Source organism: Dendronephthya gigantea, unplaced genomic scaffold, assembly GCF_004324835.1.
Source record: "Dendronephthya gigantea isolate DGI-Jeju-01 unplaced genomic scaffold, DenGig_1.0 000003F, whole genome shotgun sequence".
NCBI classification, from domain to species: domain Eukaryota; kingdom Metazoa; phylum Cnidaria; class Anthozoa; order Malacalcyonacea; family Nephtheidae; genus Dendronephthya; species Dendronephthya gigantea.
This window is the reverse complement of record NW_021163013.1, coordinates 3,556,688-3,577,170: the sequence shown is the minus strand read 5'-3', so window position 1 is coordinate 3,577,170 and position 20,483 is coordinate 3,556,688. Positions and strand designations below refer to the sequence as shown.

Sequence of the window (20,483 nt, the reverse complement as noted above, 5' to 3'; positions counted from 1 at the left end):
CTTTATTACTCGCAGCAAAACGATATAAATGTTTGATAGGAATTGTCGAAATTGAAACTTACATGGAAAGTTGTCTAAGTTATATACGTCGATCATCGCCACCTAAATTGAAATACAATAGAGATTAACTAAGTTCATGCGTTAATTCAAGACAATTCATAAGAAAAACGATCTACTTAGGCAAACTTATACGTAAAATAGAAAATAAATGAATAAGGTGTTAATTAGCTGTTTGTTTCCAAAACAGCTGAAAAGCCTGGATAAAACTAATTCGAAAAAGCGCGCCTTGATGACAATTATAAGCATTTTGCAGATCATTTTTTTGCAATAGACATCACAAAGGTTTTCTAAAAAGTAGCAACGTCAGTGTGGTTCCGCCTTAATCGTTCTAAATGACTTTCCAACGTTAGTTGATAGTAATGATCAGCATGTTTCAGATTACCCTTTTACAGCAAACTCAGGTTGTTGCATGAAATAGCAACATCAGTATGATTCTGCCCCAATAGTTCTAATTGAATTCCCGACGCCTGTTGATAATATTCAATAGCCTGTTCCAGATCACCATTCTTACGGCAAACATCACCCAATCTGCAGTATGAATCGGCAACATCAGCATGATTCAGTCCTAATCGTTTTAAACGAATTACCAGCGCCCGTTGATAATAATCATTAGCATGTTCCAGATCACCTTTCTTACGGCAAATATCACCCAATCTGCTGAATGACTCGCCAACGTAAGCATGATTCGGTCCTAATCGTTCTAAGCGAATTTTCAGCGCCAGTTGATAATAATCATTAGCGTGTTCAAGATCACCTTTCTTATAACACAAAGCACCCAATTTGCTGTATGAAGTAGCAACATCAGTATGGTTCGGCCCTAATCCCTCTAAACGAATTTTCAGTGCCCGTTTATAATATTCATTAGCATGTTCCAGATCACCTTTCTTATAACACACAGCACCCAATTTGCTGTATGAAGTAGCAACATCACTATGGTTCGGCCCTAATCCTTGTAAACGAATTTTCAGTGCCCGTTGATAATAATCATTAGCATGTTCCAGATCACCTTTCTTATAACACACAGCACCCAATTTGCTGTGTAAAGTAGCAACATCAGTGTGGTTCGGCCCCAATGCTTCTAAACGAATTTTCAGTGCCCATTGATAATATTCATCAGCATGTTCCAGATCACCTTTCTTATAACACACAGCACCCAATTTGCTGTATAAATCGGCAACGTCAGTATGGTTCGGTCCTGATCCATCTAAACGAATATTCAGTGCCCGTTGATAATAAACATTAGCATGTTCCAGATCACCTTTCTTACGGCAAACATCACCTAATCTCCTGAATAAATCGGCAACGTCAGCATGATGCGGTCCTAATCGTTCTAAACGAATTACCAGCGCCCGTTGATAATAATCATTCGCGTGTTCCAGATCACCTTTCTTACGGCAAAGATCACCAATGTTGATGCATGAAGTTGCAACGTCAGTATGGTTCGGCCCTAATCGTTCTAAACGAATTTTTAGCGCCAGCTGATAATAATCATTAGCATGTTCCAGATCACCTTTCTTACGGCAAATATCACCCAATCTGCTGAATGATTCGCCAACGTCAGCATGATTCGGTCCTAATCGTTCTAAGCTAATTTTCACCGCTCGTTGATAATAATCATTAGCGTGTTCCAGATCACCTTTCTTATAACACACAGCACCCAATTTGCTGTATGAAGTAGCAACGTCGGTATAGTTCGGGTCTGATCGTTCTAAAGGAATTTTCAGTGCCCGTTGATAATAATCATCAGCATGTTCCAGATCACCTTTCTTATAACACACAGCACCCAATTTGCTGTATGAAGTTGCAACATCAGTATGATTCGGCCCTAATTGTTCCAAACGAATTTTCAGCGTCAGGTGATGAAATTGCATTGACAGCTCGAACTCAGAGAAGTGAAAAAGGATATTCCCAAAAAACTCATATACTTGACAAATTTTTCCTTTTTCAAATTTCAAGCTTATTTCATATAGCGCTTCATCGGGAAAAAGCGTGCTATGATTAATACTTTCGTGAAATGCTTTCAAATGCGGAATCATTTTGATTTTATCTTCTCTGTCGCTATAGTAATTCAATGTTTTAGCGGTGTAAATTAAATTTTTTGAATTATTATCATTCTTAGTTTTCGTCAAATAAAAAAATGTTTTGACCGCTTCATGAACAACACGATGTAGGCGGATATAATCGCCATTAACAACATGTACAAACAATGAGCAGAGTTTTAGTGAAGAAATTATATCCTCAGCATCAAGCTCATTTTCTTGCTGCTGAATATATTTTACAACAAGATCAAGTGGGAATGCTTCAAACGATATCAAAGAAAAAAGGTTGAATGCGTGTTTAAGAAATGTGTTATTTTCTGCACATTTTGCAACAGCTAAAAGCACTGCTGTGGACATGGTCGAGGAATATGCTGATGAGTTCATCTGCCGAAGACGTTCTTCCGTTAATCCTCTTTTACCTTTCTCAAGCTTTTCCAAATATTCTCGCCACGAAAAATTTGGGTTACTCTTGATGACTTGTCTCATATACACAGCTGCCGCAGCCATGGTCAGAGGTTGACGATCTAACCTCTCTGCCACCTCATCTAGTAATGGATCATTTACTTCAATACCAGATATCAGGAAAAGCAGCTCGCGACATTCTTGCTCATTCATACCGAGATTAAGTGAAACATGCTTAGTTGACAAACTGTCTTCAGGTACAGCGTCTGTTTTTTGTGTTGTTAAAATAATTTGGCCGTTATTCCAACCTTTGTCTCCTCTCTGAGGAAGTAGTGGAGATATAAGATCTACGTTTTCCACATTGTCTACGATGATCCACCACTTCTTCCAATTCTTAATTTTGCAACATATTTGTGATCTTAAATCTTTGATTTTTTCTTCTATTGTTTTAGACGAACTTGAAACACTTTGTATAGCACTCTCGATACAATTTAACTTCCTACCAAATTCTTCATAGGAAGAAAATAGTGAATCTAAATCTTTTCCGTTGATTGTCATCACAAACATTGCATTAACATCTTCGAATATATCTTCACAAACTTGTCTGGAGAGTTGAGATTTTCCACTTCCTGGATTCCCAGAGATGTAGAAATATGTAAGTTTACCATCATTATCGCTGCGCAATCGTTCAAGATCATGTTTCATTTCGTATATCAGGTCAGAACGAGAAACTACGTCATGAGTTGTCTTTGGAGGCAGAACCTCAAAGGACGCAAAATGGTTCTTTATTCGAATGACTTCATTGGTTGACAATCCTAATGCAGTCAAAGCATTTTCAGCTTCTGTTGTCATGGCTTGAAAGTCAGTTTCTTTCATCTTCTTTTCAGGGAAGTCATCAGCTAATTTATTTCGTAGCTCTCTTAGATTATCGATTTCTGTCTTTTCCGTTGTTGTAAGATCAGTACCAATGGAGTTGGAATAAAGAATTGCATCAAAAAGTACAGTGCAATCCCACTCAATTGAATTTCCATTTTGAAATTTGGACTGGAGCGTCGTCTTATTTGGCCTTGCTCGTGTTTTCTCCAGATTAAACAACTGACTGCCGCTCACGTTGGTGTCATCCCATGCCCCAAGAGAAGCCTGGTAACGTTTGTTCCATTTCTTGATAAAGAAATTCCTCAATTCTTGTCTAACGGCATTTGTGACAATATATTCTGCTATAATGAAGTTTTGGCTTGCTTCGCTTTCCCACGGTATTCCCGACATTCTTCTTCCTACGAATTCATAGCAATATTTAGAAATGAAACAAGAAGCTGTCTGTTACGAAACCCTAGCTCTATAGCATGTGAAAAAAACACATTCCGCTAGCTTAAAAACGACGGGTGAATCTGCATGGAGAACTGCGTATTTCATTATTGTTTGGTTCTACTCAAAACTAGAATACATAGACAAATATTTAGCCAGCTTGTTGTTTCTAACAATAATGAAAAATGGTATGAGGAATTGCGGCTATGGGCAATGTGAAAATATTATAATAACGGATTCAAAGAAAGTGATCACGAAAAACCATTTTTGAAAGCCACAACAGAAATCAAAGCTTTTGGAGTCCTGAGCATAAATATTGACGTTCAGTAATTGAAGATTTTGTACTGTTTTGATGGTTTCCTGAAGCAATAAATTTTATTAGTTACATGTTAACAGGTGACGTTAACTTCATTCAATGTTATGGGTTATCACTATATTTTGTACGAAGTGCATGGCAATTTGGCTCTGTTAAACTATGCAGTGTATTTACCTTTTATAATTTAGCCAGCCTGACGATTTTGTCCCGCTATGTAAATATCATGTTATTATAATTATTCATGTATTTAGAAATTTATTGTTTTCACAGTCAATGAACACCAAAAAATTAACATAGCGGGACAAATCGTCATGCTGGCTACGCTACTGCCCGTACTAAACACTGTCCAGTCTCCATTTTAGAAAGGTATCCGTTGTTCACCGTTGTTCACCGTTGTTCAGACAACTGCATGCGCGAGAACACAATGCCAGTATCTTACTTTACAAAATGAAAGGTTTTATACACCAGGTGCCGAGAAATATTTAAAGAAACAATTAGGTAATTATGATCCATCAATCTACGGACTACACAGCTTACGTTCAGGTGGAATAACGTCAGTGCCAGTGCCGGGTCAACAACGAATCCAAAACAGTCATATCTGCAGAGAGACTGATAAAGCTCCACGGGCCATATCCATGGAAATTGCGTTGGGAAACGGATATATATAATTATATAGCAAAGGACTTGTTGTTAAACTTGTTACTAAAGGCCATGTTACACGGTGCAATTTTTCCTGCAACTTGCAATGCAATCCTAAGAGATGTAAATTAATGCTGAGTATTCAAAATGTGAGTGTATAAGAAACGTACATGCAGTTGCCGTAGTTGTCAAACTTACATCTCTCAAAGGTAGAATTGCATTGCAAGTTGCAAGAAAAATTGCACCGTGTAACAGGGCCATAAGTGTGTGGAGGAATTTAGGATTATAATGCCTGTTATAACCGAAATGTTACGTATACAAAACTATCATTGTTAATCAACGCAATAAAATGTTGGTTGCTTCCGATACTCCCATGTCGTTTTTGTGCTATTTTCTTAATTGTCATTAAGTGGCAAAATGATTTACTTTCGTTTGAACGCAGTGAGTTAGAGTTAAGGTTTCGCTAAATACATCCGCAATGTCTTTTAATTACTCGGGTTATTTGTGGTATCCGATTCTAGGTTTCTAGTCTTCCGTGCGGACAATCGCGAATTTACAGTGTATCAAAATAACTAATGCAGTGTATTTATTGCACTGAGTTCTATAATAATTCCCAGAGGACTTGCTCCTCGAATTTCAGTAAATGATCGCAATGGCGAACTTCGCCTTCTGTCCCTTTGCTTATGGTAATTACCACTGACCAGGCTCAAATATGAGCCTGCTACAAGAGCTCCCCCCTGGTTTATCTAACAAAAATATTTCCCACGGTTTTGTATGAATATTTTTGTTTTTGCTGTGAAACCTTGTTGTTTTGTATTTTTCGATTTATTTTTGTGCTACAAAGCGTTGCAATAAGGCGTTTCTCTCAGGTATATACAATCGTGGACGCTGTTTTGCCAATGCCAGAAAAATAAATATTAAAACGTAAAAAAATTGTGGACGAAGGATTTTTATACGATTAGATTTATTTATTTTCGCTGACTGTAGAATTTTTTTTTTCATTTAAATAACTATTGTAACTATGCTAACAAAGTCAACATGGTAAAATTAACAGTTTAATATTCCACTAATTTGCAAAAAAGCCATCCCCAAATTCCATAGCATCTTAAACCTAAAAAAGAGAGATCACACCCAGAGGACAGAGCCAGAGGGGAGCAAAAATTTTTGCAAATTAACAAGTTTAAATCAATTAATCAAGCTTGTAGCTTGATTAGCAAGGTGCAAGATGCCAAAAAGTGTATTAAGCCATGGTTATTATTGACTTTGCATTTGACAAGGCAAACAAGATAACATACAAGACTTTAACAACCACTGTTGTAAGCTGACAGTGAAATATTTTGTATCAACACTCAGTCAGTCATCATGTTTTAAATTCATCTAAAATAGACGAAAAAAGATCTATAGAGAGGCTTGTAGATTCCCTGGGAGAATTGAATATTGATTCGTCTTAATTGTTTGACTGAAAATACTCATGAATCGGCATTAAATACGAAAAGCCTCAGTGCTAACATTTTCAAATCCCATATGGGTTCTATTCATTACACGTTTTCTAATAAAAAAAACATAGCCAAAACATAGCCAATGCTCAAGGGATCTGTTATTGATCCTTTTTTATAAAATATAGTTTTTCAAAGCGTAACTAAGTCATGTACCATTGATCAAAATGTGTGAAGCATATTTGCCGTTTTTAACATTAATTTCAAAGGAATTACTGCCACAGACGCTTTGTTAGTTGTCCATAGCAAGGCCAAAAGCGAATATGAAAACCGGTTTACCAGAGGTAGAAATTATTCACCCGATAGGTGAATTGCGCCATTCACAGCATCATAAGTAGAGCGAGAAACCACTGCTCCATTTAACTTGTTGAACAGGGAAAAATAGACTTTTTAGATGTAGTGCGGAGAAAATATACGCCAAAAACAATACCGAGTCCTCTAGGAATTATACTAGAATTACAAATTGTAAGTGAAACTGCTGCGAGTAAATACACGTAGTACCTTTTCCTTCCCCAACCATTTCTTGGGTAGTCTTCAGGATAGTAATGGCAATATTGCGTGTCAAAAAACTTAAACTTGTTTATATTATGATGAACGTATGCAATATTTTATCGCGGTTATGCTGAAGAAGAGAATTCTCCCCGAGTTGAGATCGCACATAAGTTACGTAAGTGCGAATATGAAGTATCACGCATTTGCATAGGATGAAACCGCCGTTCTATGTGTCTATGGTACGTGTGCTCAAAAAATCATCCTGACAAACAAAAATCGCTGAAATCGAGATGCCGGTCAAGAATATAGGGCTGCTCGCTTCGCTCGCAGCAAATATGGCTCAGCCATTTATTGACCCCGAGTTAATTAACGCCTACCGGGCGCCTGTTTTGATATAGTAAAATCAGTCATAAGTGGGTGTAGAAAGTTTACGATTGTGCGAAATTTAAACAAAAGGAGTTTGTTAGCGGTTAACAGCGGTTAACAACGCCAACAGACTTAATTTATGGTCCCTAGTCCCTATTATGTATACGTTAACGTACTGTTTATTCATGTACCATGAATTCATAAATACCGATGGATTAATAAATGTTGATCAGTTGTAAATATTGAGTGTTGGCAACTGAGTTATGTGAATGATCCCGACTCATTCCCATCCGGTGTCCATTCTCATACCTTAGAGTCCGACTTTTTTTAAATTCCAATAACTCTGCGAATGCGCGGGCAAAAAACACAAAAATACCACCAAAATATAGCCTGGAAAAAGTACCATAACCAATCGCTTCTGTTATAATGCGGAAATTAATAAATATTTCTGTTAACCTGACAACGCAAGCAGCTGTCAATTTCATATCAAATTACAAAGTGATGACACCCTGAAATATAACTCGCCTTTGGAATTTCGTTATTTTCTTCGTTATTTTTTATCCTGTCGTATTTTAACCGTTATATATATAACTCTAAATGCTTTAGTTATCTTAACTGACAATTTTTAATCAGGAATAAGTCATATATTCGGCCTTTATGGAGCGAAATTTTTCCGATTCTTTCCGCCAATATGGTGATAATTGTATGCAAATTTTCGGATTTTCCATTTGTAAACTCGTTTGTTGAAAATACCACTACAAATCGCCCAAACGACTGTATTTCAAGCAAAATAGATGAAAATATTGATTACAAAGTAAGCTATAAATATTTGTAGGTTTTCAGGCAAGATTTCTGGAAGGCTTTGCGTATTTAATCTTCTCTAAAATTCAATTTAAAAAGCACACGATCGGCAAAAGATATCTTGGCTTTATATAGGAAAGATTTTGAAATGAACTAAACTTATACAAATAAATAAGTGCTTTCGCTTTAAGATAATACAATTTCTACTTGATTTGATAAAATACTTGCGGATAAAATCGAAGTTAGCTGCGTGCGTAGTCTACAACTACGGCAAATGAAACGAAACGAAAATATTGAGCACAATTAATATTGCCAACAATATACAAATACAAACCTTGATTTTGAATAAAAATGCTTTAATTTAGACAACGAGGATGTCCTTAGAATTTTATAATCCCGGATTCTTAAACTTTTGACGAAAACGTTTCGAATGATTGCTGAAATTGATTCCCCGTAGACACCAAATACGTCATTGTACGGCAAAGGCGTTCGGGTTGCAGAATAATATTTTGGGCTCACTTTTTCGAATTTGCCATGAAACCAGGCCTGATTCAAGATGGCGGCCAGGCACAATTTTATTTTGGGATCACTTTCGCTGGGAGCTTAAATTCTGCGTTCGGAGTTTAAATATATAGTGCTTAAATTCTGAAACTTAAATAAAAAATAAAAACCTGCCCCACACATAAACCCTGAAACTAATCAAATGGTATTGTAGTGGTGCTTAATGGTGCTTTACCAAGATTTGAACCGGGATATTTCGCACGCAGTACGACCTCTCGACTAACAAGTCGTTGCTGAAGCGCTGAAGCATAGCGTAGTTTAGGTATATTTATAGTGCTCATGCAATGTAGAAAATAACTCAAACAGGCACGGTTACAAAGCTCCCATCGAAAGTGATCCCAAAATAAATTTGTGCGTGCACATGCACGTTAACTTAGCAACCACGCCTGCGTTGCTCGTGGCTTGCAGGTCAGCGCACCTTATCGCACCTTGCTGGTCGCGAAATTCTCGACCATAAAAATATTAAGAACGCTTCCCATTTTTAGAACTCGCTTGCGCATTGCGCAATGCGAGTTAATTAGTTTCTAACCTATGCACCCTCTCACCCCTCTCACTGAAATATATCACGATTTATAAGCCTAAACACGAGATGAATGGTCCTAATACAGTTTTCACTGCAAATTTGAAAAGAGTAAGAGGCATTAGTAAAAGTAACTCAACTACAAAATATAGAATCTCGTCTCCTTAGACATTTCTACAACACAAATTAAAAGTCGAGAGTACGGTTTTGACTTAATATTTTCATTCAAAATCGAAAATAACAAATAACAAAATGCTCTTATTCCTATCAAATCCGGGAGATGTTACCATTGGAAAACTAATTAGATTTGCTGCTATACACCAAGAACATATCCCGAATTATCACAAACATCAAAGGTATCACTAATAACGCATTGAATAATTAAAGCCTTGCAGTTCTCGCCTATAATTTGACAAATAGTAAAAAAATTAACCCGGCAATTTTGCGTTTAATTAATATTAGGACTGTAGCTGAACCAGTTATTTAGGGGCCGGGTGGGGTTTTATGTATTATATTATTTATATATTCACGTTTACGTACCGTACGATTTAACAATAGAGACCTTAAGATCGACGACGGGAACAGAGAATGCGGGAAACCGGAAGTGTTTTTTTAATAATTGCTTTTGTACGCATGCGTTACCTCCCGTGCTGTGTCGTAGAATACGTCTGGGTAGCTGGTTTGCCGTCTTCTAGAAAACGTGAGTTTTTTTATGATATTTTCTACTTTATTCTGTTAGACATTCAAATATAACCTTTTTGAATGGATAAAATAATGCTTATTTAATGATGGCATAAAATATATACTCGTTTATACAAAGGAAATTGACCGACTTTTCATTTTTAAAATAGGTGTTTCTAAAATGGCTATGGAATCAGTTGAGAAGGATAAACCTTCACGCAGGAAGACTCAGTAAGTGATTAAAATTTCTTTAATTTTTAAGATAAGGAAAACAAATGATTTTTAAATACACAAGGAAATGTTTACCTTATTTACTATTGATTGCATTTGTCAAAATCACAGATTTTGTAATAGTGCAGGCTTATTCAATGCAGATTGAGATGTAAACAAATAAGGCTATTTAGTGAATAGTCAGATATGTACCATTTAAAAGAGGAGTTTTAGCCTTTCTGATTATCTTGTTGTTTACCTTAAACTTCTAAGCTATAGTTTCACATATTTATAGTGGTCACTTATTTATAGCAAATGAATGATTTGTCCCACATTGTGTTTCACTGATCAATGTAAAGTGATTATAACATCAACAGATTATTGCATAGAGCTTTTCAAAAAAATTGCTTACAAGCAAAATTAGTGCAGCCAAGGGTTCTTTGGAGACTGTGTTAGAAGAAGTAATGTGTACAAAATCTTTTTTTTTTTCATTAATTTAGTGCTATGGTCTGGACTGATTACCATGACATTTTATTGTGCAGAAATTTTGGTAAAAAATTCTTTTCAATTTAAGAAGAGTTCAACTCAGCGTGGTCAAGTGTGGTTGGAGATAGCGACAAACCTTTCACATATCAAAGTACCAAAGTTTAAAAATGACTTGGATCAACGTGCAGTTCGAGAGAGATACAACCTTCTTTCAAGTAAGCTTCGAAGAAAGTTAAGCAGCGAGGAAAGAGCATCTGGAATAGACACCAATATGTCTGAAGTTGAGGGCATGGTTGAAGAGCTGATTCAGATTGAAGATGACTCTGCAGAAAGAAAAAGATTGTATAATGAGGAAAACAAACGGAAGGCAGATGAAGATAAAGGGAGTGCTAATGATATACGTGTGAAGGCTATGGAAAAACTGGGAGAAACTAAAAGACGAAAAGAAAATGAAGGTGACGTTCAGAAAAACAGTAAAAAAAAGAGGTCTAATGGCAGTGAGACCATACAGTATTTAAGGGGAAAAAATGAGCTTATGGTTAAGTTTAGAATGGAGGACAAGGAATTGGAAAAACGAAGACAAAACGAGGAAAGAGAAAAGCATGATGAGTTCATGAAAATGATGTTGCAACAGCAGCAACAATTCCAAGCTATGATTATGCAACAACAGCAGTAGCAAAATCAAATTGTGATGGCTGTTATTTCAAAACTTGGATCAAAATGACTTTCTGAATAACACGTTGATGTTTATTAAGAATATATTGATTTGTCGTTTTAATGATGAACACTCATAATTTTGTTTTAATATTTCTTGGCTTTGCTGCACACTATTTACACTTCAGATATTGCATGTAAACACAAGTTATATTAAAGATGTTAATTTGTTCATGCAATTTTCTTTAATTAATGATTTTGGGGATGTAAGTATTCTTGTAGATTTGGAGGTTCAAGACCAAAGAATGTTGATGTTGTGTTACCATACATGCATGATAATGCATTACTAAGAATTGCACTTGTAATGTAAGCTTTTCCAACAGGACTGAGGGCCACTTTCAAATTTTTCTTAAAATCCATAAATTTGAATCTGTTGATTATGTCTCCAAATAACCATTCTACTGACACCCTTACTGAGCTCATGGATTTATTAAATCTTTCCATGTCGGCTGTTACCACTGCATTCCGGAAAGGGGCTTGGAGGTGAACACGTAGGGGATAGGCTGGGTCTCCATAGATGCACATTGGTTGGCCAGCCTCTGAGAATGCAAATCTTTCAAGGTCTGCAAGAAGCCCTGACTGAGCAAGCATGGAGGCATCATGGTTTTTCTCTCTTTCCCTCTAAAATCATTTTGAAAAGAAAAGCATTAAGAGTATATACATGCATAATGTATTTGGTTGATCCAGTCCTGAATTTTAGAAAAAGTGTGTGTGTTGGGGGGGGGGGTAAACTGCTTACCTTTCAATGTTTTGGGGTGCACCTCCAGTAAAACGTGTGCAAAAACTTCCACTAATTAATACATGTAGCTTACTATAACAGTCGAGAGAAAATGTTCAAAACAGAAGTAACCAAAATTTAAACCTATTACCTACCTACAGGTCCATACAAATGAGCAATTAATCCATTTGGCAAAGAAACTGATTGAAACTTAATGGCGTGAGTTCGTTTGTGCCCATTAAAAGCTGATCTCTGGAGCTTTTTGGGGCGGCAGATGGGTTTCACGGCTCCATCTACGAACCCAAAGCAGTTTTCTAAAGCTGCCCCTTTATGATGGATTGTTTGGGCATATATTTGGAGGTTTCTGGAACTGAGAAGGGAATGGTTCCATCTTGTAACCAAAAGCCCATGCTCCTTGTAGATAAAATCAACCACTTCGTTATGAATCATGCTCAATACAGGAGTAGGTTTTCCAAATCGGTGTATAAGATCAGAATAGCGACATGGATATGTCAGTCGTTTTAGGCAGATACACAAGCCCCCAATGCCACTGCATACTGATCCCTGTGGGCAGACAAATTTTTGAGGTAGATTTAATAATTCGGCAAGCATTTCTATATCACTTTTCCTGCATCGAAACTCGGCCATACATTCAAAATCATCCATCTCATGAAAATCAAACTCGCCGATATGTTTATATGGAAACTCTGGGTTTTTCGAGAAGTGCAGTTCATTAAGAAGTAGAAATTCCTCTTCATCGATAGTACCATCATCGAAACTTTCCAGCAGAATTTCTCGAGTGTGTTTAAAAGATGCCATTCGACTTTTCCCGTCTTTGTTTTTAAAAATTCTTAAGGCTTCAAATTTGGTGTGAGAACGGTAGTCTCGACCCGGGCCTCGGGCTCCGAATACCGTCGCCGTCATCAAATCCCGTAGTCGATCTTAAGGTCTCTAATAACTTTCCAAAGAAATCGCTTAATTATTTTCTATTGTGACCGGTGAAGGAATCCGCTGCGGTTGAGTTTTCACAATTGGTCCAATTTATACCGACGGATCCTCCGTTTTGACGAACTTGAGCAAGCGAAAGGTAGTTCGTCTTCTAGTTCTTCTGTGCCAAAAAACGGACAAAGAGAAGGATCAGCCACCAACACAAATTATCTGCACATTTCACTTCTATTTCATTTAGTCGTATTTGAATTGGCTGTTTGTCTTGACGCATCTTCCGTGATAAATAATTTTCCAATTCCCATTCCCAACGCGCGATTCTGTTTCATTTGATATAATATTAATACAGAAAAAAAGTCAGGTGTGGGATTCGAACCCACGCCCACCATTGTGGACCACAATTCCTCCCGACGTTCTTGGGTCTGGCGCCTTAGACCGCTCGGCCAACCTGACGACTAGTTACCACAAGAACAAAACCTACTGGTTTAAAAAAACGAAAATTGTCCCTAGATAACAATATCTAAAAAAATTGTTTCCTCATTACATACATACGACCCGACAGTGGTAGCGGTGGGATTCGAACCCACGCCATCGAAATGACTGGTGCCTTAAACCAGCGCCTTAGACCACTCGGCCACGCTACCTAAGCCTGTAAGTGTTACTATTTGGCGAATGATTATTCTATATAACTGAATAAAGTTTATTCCATAATTCCCCAAGTATAAAATAAACGTGTAAATAGTGTAGACCACGCAGCCACGCTATCTACAAAGAATTGCCGCCAAAACTTTAGATATTCCAAAGGCTTATTTCGCATAACAAGTACTATTGCCTATGCAAAATGTATTGCAGTTATATGGTTAAGTATCTGCCTTTATGAATCCGGATTGGAACATGATATCAACCATAAAATATTGTGTCTAGTTTATTTTTATTGCTAATAACTTTTTTAATGTTTCAATCTCTTTTTCAGGTTAGAAGTTGTGAGAAGTTTTTGACCAGCCCAAAAATTTTATTTCAAAATGTCCAAATTTGTCAGGTGTGGGATTCGAACCCACGCCCACAACTGTGGACCAGAACTCATACACCATCTTAAGTCTGGCGCCTTCGACCGCTCGGCCAACCTGACTGTTCAAAATCTTTTCGAACCAATATGGCTTTATTGCACGTTATCGACGGGAAAAGACAGAAGTAATTCCACAAATGTATTTTAAAACAATATAGGAGTACTAATTTAGTAATACAGAAAAAAAATGTCATGTTTGGGATTCGAACCCACGTCCACCATTGTGGACCAGAATTCCTCCCGACGTTCTTGAGTCTGGCGCCTTAGAACGCTCGGCCAACCTGACGACTAGTTACCATAAGAACAAAACCTACTGGTTTAAAGTGCTACTGCAACGAAATTTTCGACCCCATTTTTATTAGCCTAAACAAATATTCAGTTATTTAGAAACAATTTGATGTATATATGACTTTTGTGTGTTAAGTAGAAGTTGACTAATTTTGCCCTCAAACCTCGGTATCAAATGCAAACTTTTATACGCGCCATGTTTGCTGATATGACGTCATAACGACTACCGATGTTTCGAAGCTTATGGTAATATATATAGCTTGTGTGTTGTCTGTTTCGAATTTTCGAGCTTGACGCGGAGAACCAAATCATTTCATTTTGAAATGGAAGTTAAGTCTGTTACCTAACATATATTCAAGGAATGTCTGGTAAAGGGTCTGAAAATATACGCCGATTTGTTAGAAAATTCAAATTAGTCTTAGCCCGTCTGACAGGGATATAATGTAGTAATATATGCCATATATAAGCATGTATATGTTGTGCCGCAAAGTCCTTTATGCCACAAAGTCCTACATAAGACGATCTTGAAGAACTTAAAAAAACTGCTTAGTCTTTCAATAAACGAAGACGAAGGCAATGATATGATGTCCTTGTTACTGATAATATTGGTGTATCACACTATGCGATATATTCCCGCAAATCATAAACAGTAATATGATACTGCACTATTGTAAATGCCACATTGCCACTGTTTTGCAATAGCGCATATCGAAATATATTAAAGAAACACTAACACAGGTCCGTTTATCTACATAAATACTCAAGGAACACCATCCTTGCTGATTTAAATTGAACTTCAATGTCTCAAGAAACGACACTGGCCGTGCACATTAAGACACCAAGGCCAACATCACTATAATTCATCATGAATGCATGTGCGCGCGAAGTATCTTCGCATTGATGATAAAATCAGCCTTTGCCTATATATCTGTTAGCTTTCAACTTGTGCTACGATTCTTCAGACATCAAATGTATGCACAGAATCTTCTTTAAATACTCTTTTATTTAAGGGATCTTGCTAAAAAAGAGTCATATACGAATCATTGAAATTGACTTAGCCGCGCAAAGAACCGCGAACCATGAAGCAGAAAGTCGGAAAAAAATTCAATATTTTCTTCGACTTTGGCGATCCATCTTTTCGTTAGGAACATATGTATATAGATATTTAATAATTTTGATGAATACTGGCTTAGTAGGGACTGTAAGAAACAGAGCTTCTTCGTCGACGAGGCTACTTAACACTAGTATTTTTACGCCATGCTAAGAATCGGTACTCTTTTCTACGTCACAAACCACAATATGGCGGAGCAAAAGTTCGCACAGGAAGTGGCAAAAATCGCGACTTTGGAGAGCTATAAAAATCTTTTGAGACAGCCAATTTTGATTCTGTTTTCAGAAATGAAATCAGGAAAGTGAGCACTTTAAATTGAGCCACTAAAAAAGCGGTCGAAAATTTCGTTGCAGTAGCACTTTAAAAAAATGAAAATTGTCCCTTGATGTCAATATCTAAAAAAATTGCTTCCTTATGAAATACATACGACCCGACAGTGGCAGCGGTGGGATTCGAACCCACGCCATCGAAATGACTGGTGCCTTAAACCAGCGCCTTAGACCACTCGGCCACGCTACCTAAGCCTGTGGGTTTTACTATTTGGCGAATGATTATTCTACATAACTGAACAAAGTTTATTCCATTATTCCCCAAGTATAAAATAAACGTGTAAATAGTGTACGCAACGCAGTCACGCTATCTACAAAGTATTGCCGCCAAACTTTAGATATTGCAAAGACTTATTTCCCATAACAAATACTATTGCCTGTGCAAAATGTATTGCGGTTATATGGTTAAGTATCTGTCTTTATGGTATAAAAGTATGCCAATCCGGATTGGAACATGATATCAACCATAAAATATTGTGTCTAGTTTATTTTTATTGCTAATAACTTTTTTAATGTTTCAATTTCTTTTTCAGGTTAGGAGTTGTGAGAAGTTTTTGACCAGCCCAAAAATTTTATTTCAACATGTCCAAATTTGTCAGGTGTGGGATTCGAACCCACGCCCACAACTGTGGACCAGAACTCGTACACCATCTTAAGTCTGGCGCCTTCGACCGCTCGGCCAACCTGACTGTTCAAAATGTTTTCCAACCAATATGGCTTTATTGCACGTTATCGACGGGAAAAGACAGAAGTAATTCCACAAAAGTATATTAAATTAATATAGGAGTACTAAATTAAGAAATACAGAAAAAATTGTCAGGTGTGGGATTCGAACCTACGCCCACCATTGTGGACCAAGAATTCCTCCGACGTTCTTGAGTCTTGCGCCTTAGACCGCTCGTTCAACATGACGACTAGTTACCACAAGAACAAAACCTACTGGTTTAAAAAAATGAAAATTGTCCCGTGATGTCAATATCTAAAAAAATTGTTTCCTCATGACATACATACGACCGAGAGTGGCAGCGGTGGGATTCGAGCCCACGCCATCGAAATGACTGGTGCCTTAAACTAGCGCCTTAGACCACTCGGCCACGCTACCTAAGCATGTGGGTTTTACTATTTGGCGAATGATTATGCTACATAACGAACAAAGTTTATTCCATTATTCCCCAAGTATAAAATAAACGTGTAAATTGTAGACCATGCAGCCACGCTATCTACAAAGTATTGCCGCCACACTTTAGATATTGCAAAGACTTATTCCCATAACAATACCATTGCCTGTGCAAAATGTATTGCGGTTATATGGTTAGTATCTGTCTTTATGGTACAAAAGTATGCCAATCCGGATTGGAACATGATATCAACCATAAAATATTGTGTCTAGTTTATTTTTATTGCTAATAACTTTTTTAATGTTTCAATCTCTTTTTCAGGTTAGGAGTTGTGAGAAGTTTTTGACCAGCGCAAAAATTTTATTTCAAAAATGTCAAAATTTGTCAGGTGTGGGATTCGAACCCACGCCCACAACTGTGGACCAGAACTCATACACCATCTTAAGTCTGGCGCCTTCGACCGCTCGGCCAACCTGACTGTTCAAAATCTTTTCGAACCAATATGGCTTTATTTCACGTTATCGACGGGAAAAGACAGAAGTAATTCCACAAAAGTATTTTAAAACAGCATAGGAGTACTAATTTAGTAATACAGAAAAAATGTCAGGTTTGGGATTCGAACCCACGTCCACCATTGTGGACCAGAATTCCCGACGTTCTTGAGTCTGGCGCCTTAGACCGCTCGGCCAACCTGACGACTAGTTACCACAAGAACAAAACCTACTGGTTTAAAAAAATGAAAATTGTTCCTTGATGTCAATATCTAAAGAAATTGTTTCCTCGTGACATACATACGACCCGACAGTGGCAGCGGTGGGATTCGAACCCACGCCATCGAAATGACTGGTGCCTTAAACCAGCGCCTTAGACCACTCGGCCACGCTACCTAAACCTGTGGGTTTTACTCTTTGACGAATGATTCTACATAACTGAACAAAGTTTATTCCATTATTCCCCAAGTATAAAATAAACGTGTAAATAGTGTAGACCATGCAGCCACGCTATCTACAAAGTATTGCCGCCACACTTTAGATATTGCAAAGACTTATTTCCCATAACAAATACCATTGCCTGTGCAAAATGTATTGCGGTTATATGGTTAAGTATCTGTCTTTATGGTATAAAAGTATGCCAATCCGGATTGGAACATGATATCAACCATAAAATATTGTGTCTAGTTTATTTTTATTGCTAATAACTTTTTTAATGTTTCAATTTCTTTTTCAGGTTAGGAGTTGTGAGAAGTTTTTGACCAGCCCAAAAATTTTATTTCAACATGTCCAAATTTGTCAGGTGTGGGATTCGAACCCACGCCCACAACTGTGGACCAGAACTCGTACACCATCTTAAGTCTGGCGCCTTCGACCGCTCGGCCAACCTGACTGTTCAAAATGTTTTCCAACCAATATGGCTTTATTGCACGTTATCGACGGGAAAAGACAGAAGTAATTCCACAAAAGTATATTAAATTAATATAGGAGTACTAAATTAAGAAATACAGAAAAAAATGTCAGGTGTGGGATTCGAACCTACGCCCACCATTGTGGACCAGAATTCCTCCCGACGTTCTTGAGTCTTGCGCCTTAGACCGCTCGTTCAACATGACGACTAGTTACCACAAGAACAAAACCTACTGGTTTAAAAAAATGAAAATTGTCCCGTGATGTCAATATCTAAAAAAATTGTTTCCTCATGACATACATACGACCCGAGAGTGGCAGCGGTGGGATTCGAGCCCACGCCATCGAAATGACTGGTGCCTTAAACTAGCGCCTTAGACCACTCGGCCACGCTACCTAAGCATGTGGGTTTTACTATTTGGCGAATGATTATGCTACATAACTGAACAAAGTTTATTCCATTATTCCCCAAGTATAAAATAAACGTGTAAATAGTGTAGACCATGCAGCCACGCTATCTACAAAGTATTGCCGCCACACTTTAGATATTGCAAAGACTTATTTCCCATAACAAATACCATTGCCTGTGCAAAATGTATTGCGGTTATATGGTTAAGTATCTGTCTTTATGGTACAAAAGTATGCCAATCCGGATTGGAACATGATATTAACCATAAAATATTGTGTCTAGTTTATTTTTATTGCTAATAACTTTTTTAATGTTTCAATCTCTTTTTCAGGTTAGGAGTTGTGAGAAGTTTTTGACCAGCGCAAAAATTTTATTTCAAAATGTCAAAATTTGTCAGGTGTGGGATTCGAACCCACGCCCACAACTGTGGACCAGAACTCATACACCATCTTAAGTCTGGCGCCTTCGACCGCTCGGCCAACCTGACTGTTCAAAATCTTTTCGAACCAATATGGCTTTATTTCACGTTATCGACGGGAAAAGACAGAAGTAATTCCACAAAAGTATTTTAAAACAGCATAGGAGTACTAATTTAGTAATACAGAAAAAAATGTCAGGTTTGGGATTCGAACCCACGTCCACCATTGTGGACCAGAATTCCTCCCGACGTTCTTGAGTCTGGCGCCTTAGACCGCTCGGCCAACCTGACGACTAGTTACCACAAGAACAAAACCTACTGGTTTAAAAAAATGAAAATTGTTCCTTGATGTCAATATCTAAAGAAATTGTTTCCTCGTGACATACATACGACCCGACAGTGGCAGCGGTGGGATTCGAACCCACGCCATCGAAATGACTGGTGCCTTAAACCAGCGCCTTAGACCACTCGGCCACGCTACCTAAACCTGTGGGTTTTACTCTTTGACGAATGATTATTCTACATAACTGAACAAAGTTTATTCCATTATTCCCCAAGTATAAAATAAACGTGTAAATAGTGTAGACCATGCAGCCACGCTATCTACAAAGTATTGCCGCCACACTTTAGATATTGCAAAGACTTATTTCCCATAACAAATACCATTGCCTGTGCAAAATGTATTGCGGTTATATGGTTAAGTATCTGTCTTTATGGTATAAAAGTATGCCAATCCGGATTGGAACATGATATCAACCATAAAATATTGTGTCTAGTTTATTTTTATTGCTAATAACTTTTTTAATGTTTCAATCTCTTTTTCAGGTTAGGAGTTGTGAGAAGTTTTTGACCAGCCCAAAAATTTTATTTCAAAATGTCAAAATTTGTCAGGTGTGGGATTCGAACCCACGCCCACATCTGTGGACCAGAACTCATACACCATCTTAAGTCTGGCGCCTTCGGCTTCGACCGCTCGGCCAACCTGACTGTTCAAAATCTTTTCGAACCAATATGGCTTTATTGCACGTTATCGACGGGAAAAGACAGAAGTAATTCCACAAAAGTATTTTAAAACAGCATAGGAGTACTAATTTAGTAATACAGAAAAAAATGTCAGGTTTGGGATTCGAACCCACGTCCACCATTGTGGACCAGAATTCCTCCCGACGTTCTTGAGTCTGGCGCCTTAGACCGCTCGGCCAACCTGACGACTAGTTACCACAAGAACAAAACCTACTGGTTTAAAAAAATGAAAATTGTTCCTTGATGTCAATATCTAAAAAATTGTTTCCTCGTGACATACATACGACCCGACAGTGGCAGCGGTGGGATTCGAACCCACGCCATCGAAATGACTAGTGCCTTAAACCAGCGCCTTAGACCACTCGGCCACGCTACCTAAGCCTGTGGGTTTTACTCTTTGGCGAATGATTATTCTACATAACTGAACAAAGTTTATTCCATTATTCCCCAAGTATAAAATAAACGTGTAAATAGTGTAGACCATGCAGCCACGCTATCTACAAAGTATTGCCGCCACACTTTAGATATTGCAAAGACTTATTTCCCATAACAAATACCATTGCCTGTGCA

At 37.6% G+C, this 20,483-nt stretch overlaps 1 protein-coding gene, 1 long non-coding RNA gene and 13 other non-coding genes across 15 annotated transcripts; 1 reads left to right on the top strand and 14 right to left on the bottom strand.

Annotated features, from left to right (window-relative positions):
• Nucleotides 1-155: 155 nt before the first annotated feature.
• LOC114540337 lies at nt 156-3,767 on the bottom strand. The gene has a single exon (XM_028560552.1). The coding sequence runs from the start codon at nt 3,765-3,767 to the stop codon at nt 447-449; it is 3,321 nt and encodes a 1,106-aa protein (XP_028416353.1). The 3' UTR covers nt 156-446.
• A 5,890-nt stretch (nt 3,768-9,657) lies between these two features.
• LOC114542484 lies at nt 9,658-10,705 on the top strand. Its single transcript, XR_003689656.1, has 3 exons — nt 9,658-9,697; nt 9,849-9,909; nt 10,463-10,705. It is a non-coding gene; the product is annotated as an uncharacterized LOC114542484 (long non-coding RNA).
• Nucleotides 10,706-13,313: 2,608 nt separating this feature from the next.
• Nucleotides 13,314-13,395, bottom strand: Trnal-aag. The gene has a single exon. It is a non-coding gene; the product is annotated as a tRNA-Leu (tRNA).
• Nucleotides 13,396-13,784: 389 nt separating this feature from the next.
• Trnal-uaa lies at nt 13,785-13,880 on the bottom strand. The gene is given in 2 exon segments: nt 13,785-13,830; nt 13,843-13,880. It is a non-coding gene; the product is annotated as a tRNA-Leu (tRNA).
• Nucleotides 13,881-15,653: 1,773 nt separating this feature from the next.
• Trnal-aag lies at nt 15,654-15,735 on the bottom strand. The gene has a single exon. It is a non-coding gene; the product is annotated as a tRNA-Leu (tRNA).
• A 403-nt stretch (nt 15,736-16,138) lies between these two features.
• On the bottom strand, nt 16,139-16,234 carry Trnal-uaa. The gene is given in 2 exon segments: nt 16,139-16,184; nt 16,197-16,234. It is a non-coding gene; the product is annotated as a tRNA-Leu (tRNA).
• An 811-nt stretch (nt 16,235-17,045) lies between these two features.
• On the bottom strand, nt 17,046-17,141 carry Trnal-uaa. Its single transcript is given in 2 exon segments — nt 17,046-17,091; nt 17,104-17,141. It is a non-coding gene; the product is annotated as a tRNA-Leu (tRNA).
• Nucleotides 17,142-17,264: 123 nt separating this feature from the next.
• On the bottom strand, nt 17,265-17,359 carry Trnal-caa. Its single transcript is given in 2 exon segments — nt 17,265-17,310; nt 17,322-17,359. It is a non-coding gene; the product is annotated as a tRNA-Leu (tRNA).
• A 109-nt stretch (nt 17,360-17,468) lies between these two features.
• Nucleotides 17,469-17,550, bottom strand: Trnal-aag. The gene has a single exon. It is a non-coding gene; the product is annotated as a tRNA-Leu (tRNA).
• A 400-nt stretch (nt 17,551-17,950) lies between these two features.
• Trnal-uaa lies at nt 17,951-18,046 on the bottom strand. Its single transcript is given in 2 exon segments — nt 17,951-17,996; nt 18,009-18,046. It is a non-coding gene; the product is annotated as a tRNA-Leu (tRNA).
• Nucleotides 18,047-18,863: 817 nt separating this feature from the next.
• Nucleotides 18,864-18,959, bottom strand: Trnal-uaa. The gene is given in 2 exon segments: nt 18,864-18,909; nt 18,922-18,959. It is a non-coding gene; the product is annotated as a tRNA-Leu (tRNA).
• Nucleotides 18,960-19,083: 124 nt separating this feature from the next.
• Trnal-caa lies at nt 19,084-19,181 on the bottom strand. The gene is given in 2 exon segments: nt 19,084-19,129; nt 19,144-19,181. It is a non-coding gene; the product is annotated as a tRNA-Leu (tRNA).
• Nucleotides 19,182-19,290: 109 nt separating this feature from the next.
• Nucleotides 19,291-19,372, bottom strand: Trnal-aag. Its single transcript has one exon. It is a non-coding gene; the product is annotated as a tRNA-Leu (tRNA).
• Nucleotides 19,373-20,001: 629 nt separating this feature from the next.
• Nucleotides 20,002-20,099, bottom strand: Trnal-caa. The gene is given in 2 exon segments: nt 20,002-20,047; nt 20,062-20,099. It is a non-coding gene; the product is annotated as a tRNA-Leu (tRNA).
• Nucleotides 20,100-20,207: 108 nt separating this feature from the next.
• On the bottom strand, nt 20,208-20,289 carry Trnal-aag. The gene has a single exon. It is a non-coding gene; the product is annotated as a tRNA-Leu (tRNA).
• Nucleotides 20,290-20,483: the final 194 nt, after the last annotated feature.

Bases quoted from the DNA above. Each gene is read 5' to 3' on its own strand.
- LOC114540337 (XM_028560552.1), bottom strand. From the start codon at position 3,767: ATGTCGGGAATACCGTGGGAAAGCGAAGCAAGCCAAAACTTCATTATA.